Source organism: Orycteropus afer, unplaced genomic scaffold, assembly GCF_000298275.1.
Source record: "Orycteropus afer afer isolate SDZICR_OR568_19922 unplaced genomic scaffold, OryAfe1.0 scaffold00026, whole genome shotgun sequence".
In the NCBI taxonomy this organism is placed as follows: Eukaryota; Metazoa; Chordata; class Mammalia; order Tubulidentata; family Orycteropodidae; genus Orycteropus; species Orycteropus afer.
Genome location: NW_006921613.1, coordinates 17,252,142 through 17,256,356, shown reverse-complemented (window position 1 = coordinate 17,256,356; position 4,215 = coordinate 17,252,142). Strand labels below are relative to the sequence as shown.

Below are 4,215 nucleotides of genomic sequence, written 5' to 3'. Positions count from 1 at the left end.
ACTGCTGTATGGAAAGTGAATTTGCTCTGTAAATCTTCACCCAAATCACAATTAAAAAAGAGAGAGAGAGAGAGAAAAAAAAAAGAGCTAGTCCCCTAAAACTTCTCATTCTTCCTTCCCACTGCCAGCCAGCTCTTTCCTTGCTGTGTAGTTAATATAGCATGAGTCCCTGATCATGAAGGTGTACCACTTTCTGGTCTGCTTCTGGTACTCCATATTTCAGCTAAGTCAATTCTCTGCTTACTGCACAGCCCACATCATGCTTCTGAAGTTTTGTGCTGAACCAAGCTTTATCAAAGTAACCTTCCTTATAGTCTGGCCCTTTGACGACTTCTTCATCTACACAAAATACTACGCTCCCCAATTTTCCCATTCAGCACTCAATTTCGCAACTAGTTTTGGAAAATTCATCCCACCCTAAATTACCCAGGAACTTTCCCTCCTTTGAACACTTCCTGCTTCATAGAGCCTTCCTAAATAGGATACTTTCCAGGTTTTTCTTATAGGAAACTCAAATGCATTGGACCTTAACATTTATGCATAGTGTCACTATGTAACTTTCTAGATTTCTTGAAGACGCCCTAACTATACATGTGCACTTATTATTTGTCCATATTGTCATCTGTTTTTGACTGTAAGGACAAAAACAGGGTCTGATTAACTTGTGCTGTACAGGGCACATCACACTATTATGAACATATGGGCATTTAATACTATTTTAGTATTAAGAGTAGTAATTACATTCGAAGAGCTGCTTTTAAAAATAGATATATCCAGTTGAATGTGAGTGTGTGTACGTGTTTCAGCCACAGACTGGCAACTCCACAGTCCAAAGATAATTCATCTTTTCTGCTGTTTGGGTAAGGACGGTTGGTACTAAGTGATCTGTTTTTCCAGTACACAAGGAGGCAGCAGTGGCTTCTGGTCATTGCAGGTTAGTATTGAACCACCCATAGGGTGCATAACACTGTACTAGGTGTTTGGAGTGTGTGGGATATGGAACATTTGCTATTGGCCACTTTAACTACTTTGTCTATCACCACATCTACCTGGCTTACTCTTTGGGTATCTGGACAAGGGACAGATGAAATTCAGATATAATGGGGCAGAAAGAAATCAAACTAGATGCTGTAAATGTAGTGCTTTTCTATTCCAAATCTTCTAGAACTTGGAAAAAACTAAGAAACCAGGGCTCATACCTCAATATTTATACTAGGTTTATGTTGTTTTGACATATATAACAAGTTCTTGACAAAATATTTCATAGGGCAGAACCAAGATGGACATTAAAATCTCTGAAAATAAATGGTATGTGCAATAAATGTCATTCTGAGCACAGACTTAAATGTACAAAAAGTCAGGTTTTTTTTCCAAGCATTTCCGTTATTGTTTAAAGAAGAGCTAGTCTTAAGAAAAGTCTCATAAATTCTCCATGAGATGCTTCAGTGACAGGTTTATCCAGTCAAATGCAGCTGAGTAACAGGATGAGTAAAGAAGGTGCAATCAAATTTATGGGATTTATTACTGCATCTTCTCTACTTTATTAAGGGAACAGTATAGGCACTGAGAGGGAAAAGTTGTTACCTATCAATTCAGATGCAGACATAGAGGGACTGAAATTCCCCTTTCATTCTTTAAGATGACTATGTTGGAAATTTGGCTTTAGATTTGGGAGAACCGTAAAGAATAGAGGAACAGATCCTAAAGAATATTTCCCAAGGTAGCTGGGCAAAGAAAAGGAGATGGATCTCACTGTTGGAAGACTTTCCAAACAGTACATTTATTGAAGGGCTTTCCTTTCTAGATCCTCCGGGGCTTGCTTCGGTGCTGACTGTGACAGAAGCTTTTCTCGTGTATGGATTTCTCGATGCTTATTTAGGGCAGAGCTTTTACTGAAGCACTTGCCACAGTCATGACACCCATAAGGTTTCTCTCCTGTGTGGGTTCTATGATGTGCACGTAAGTCAGAACTCTTACTGAAACTCTTCCCACAATCAGGACATACATGGGGTCTTTCCCCTGTGTGTATCCTCCTATGTGCACTAAAGTGAGAACTGTTATTGAAGCTTTTTCCACACTCTTCACATTGATAGGGCTTTTCTCCTGTGTGGGTTCGCTGGTGAATTATAAGGCTTGAACTCTGATTGAAGCATTTTCCACACTCACCACATTGATAAGGTTTCTCTCCTGTGTGGATTCTCCTATGGGTGATGAAATTTGAACTGTCACGGAAACTTTTCCCACAGTCAAGACACTTATAAGGCTTCTCTCCAGTGTGGATTCTGCGGTGTCTAATGAGGCGTGCACTACGACTGAAGCATTTCCCACAGTCCATACATTTATATGGGTTTGCTATCTGGTGGGACACCTGATGCATGAGGTGGGAGTTTGGACTAAAGCTTTTGCCATATCTGAGATATTTATAGGATCTCTCTCCCAAGTATGGTTTCTGATGATTTAGAACTTTCTCTAAGCTCCTTTCTGGGAGTATCAGTTTTTCTCTTCTCTCCCCTGGGGTCTTTTCCCACTGTCTTCCTGATCTACATTCACTCTCATTGCCTTTACCCTGATTATGATGCCGAGGAATTTTCCTTTCGGATCTTGCAAGCAATGTCCTGTGCAGTTGTACTTCCTCAGAAATATCCCGATTTGGATTCTTTTCATTCTCAAATCCAGCCTCAAAACCTGATAAAAGAATGGAATTTTAAAGTCATCCCCTTCCTCAAAGGCAAAGTAAAAGTGGGAAAAGCAAGTATTGCAATTAATTAGATGATTAAGAAAAAACTAAAGTGCTCTAGATCCTAAATCATCATCATCTATTAAAATTCTAATGTTTCAAAAAAAACCCTAATGTTTTATTTCTCTCCTTGGCAACCTATCACTTGCTTCTCATCTATATCCAACCAAACCAAACCCACCACTGCTGAGTCAGTTCCAATTCATAGCAACCCTATAGAACTGCCGCAATAAGGTTTCCTAGGTTGTAAGTCTTTATAGAAGCATACTGCAGAGCAGCTGGTGGTTTCAGTTAGCAGTCGAGCAGATTCATCATTGTGCCACCATGGCTCCTTATATACATACCAAAAACAAGAAGTCAAACTCACTGCCATCAAGTTGATTCTGACTCACAGCAACCTCCATTGGGTTTCTGAGGTGGTAGATCTTCATGGAAGTAGGAATGCCCCATCTTCCTCCCGCAGAGGGTAAGTGGATTTGAACTGCCAACCTTCTGGTTAGCATTCAAATGCCTTAGGCACTATGCCACCAGAGCTCCCTTCATGTACACAGGTGGTCATTAATATCCTCTAACCCTTCCTGTATCTTCAGAAAATCCTCAGTAGAGCAAGGAAAACCCACTGAGCTTAAGACAAACTGTCACCATGTTTATACAGGAAAGACAGTTTCTAATGCTGGATTTTTGCCTTATCCCAGGCCTATCATGTTATTCCAGGTTCTTTTCTTTGCCAGTAGCTAAAGGGATTAGAATGGAATGCCCAGGAAAACTTTTGGCAAACGTCTGTATCTAGAAAGAGTTACATGGTAATTTTACCTCAAATTCCAATATATACAGGAAATGAAAACAGGTTAGAAAAATATATGTTCTTCGCCATCGAGTCGGACCTGACTCATGGCAACCCCTGCTTGGGTTTCCGAGGCAGTATCACTACAGTAGATTGCCAACCTACCTTCCAAGGAATAGCTGGTGGGTTTGAACCGCCAACCTTCTGGATAGCAGTCAAGAAGTGCCTTAGCCACTATACTACCAGAGCTCCTAGAAAAATATATAGTGGTTTTCAATGAACAAGAGGTCTTCTGAGAGAGAAACTTTGCTAGGAAGAATCTCTCTAAAAGAAGTTTCTTTGTCCTTGGAAAAATAATCACTAAATGTTTCAAAACACCTACTCTAATGCCCAGGTGTTCTAAGCAACTTCTTAAGAAAAGGAGGACCAACTGCCAGTCTCCTATGGGCCTAGGCTATGAGATTTTGCAGTTATTCAGATGTTTTGGAGAAGGAACTCTAGATCCCAGATTGCCCGAATTAAATCTAAGCTGGGGGTAAAAAAAAAAAAAAAGTTTACACACACACACACATATATTTGTTGTTGTTATTTGCCATCGAGTCAGCCCCGACTCATAGCGACCCCTCCTTGGGTTTCCGAGGCAGTATCACTACGGAAGTAGGATTGCCCAGCCTTCCTTCCGAGGAGTGGCTGG

At 40.5% G+C, this 4,215-nt stretch overlaps 1 protein-coding gene across 1 annotated transcript in view; it reads right to left on the bottom strand.

Moving 5' to 3' along the window:
* Positions 1-1,780: 1,780 nt before the first annotated feature.
* The window catches only part of ZSCAN29 (zinc finger and SCAN domain containing 29), a 23,526-nt gene continuing 21,091 nt past the window's right edge, over positions 1,781-4,215 (bottom strand). The window contains exon 5 of the mRNA XM_007935260.2: positions 1,781-2,685. Within this exon, the coding sequence (XP_007933451.1) occupies positions 1,781-2,685 (905 nt within the window). The remainder of the gene's footprint in view (positions 2,686-4,215) is intronic.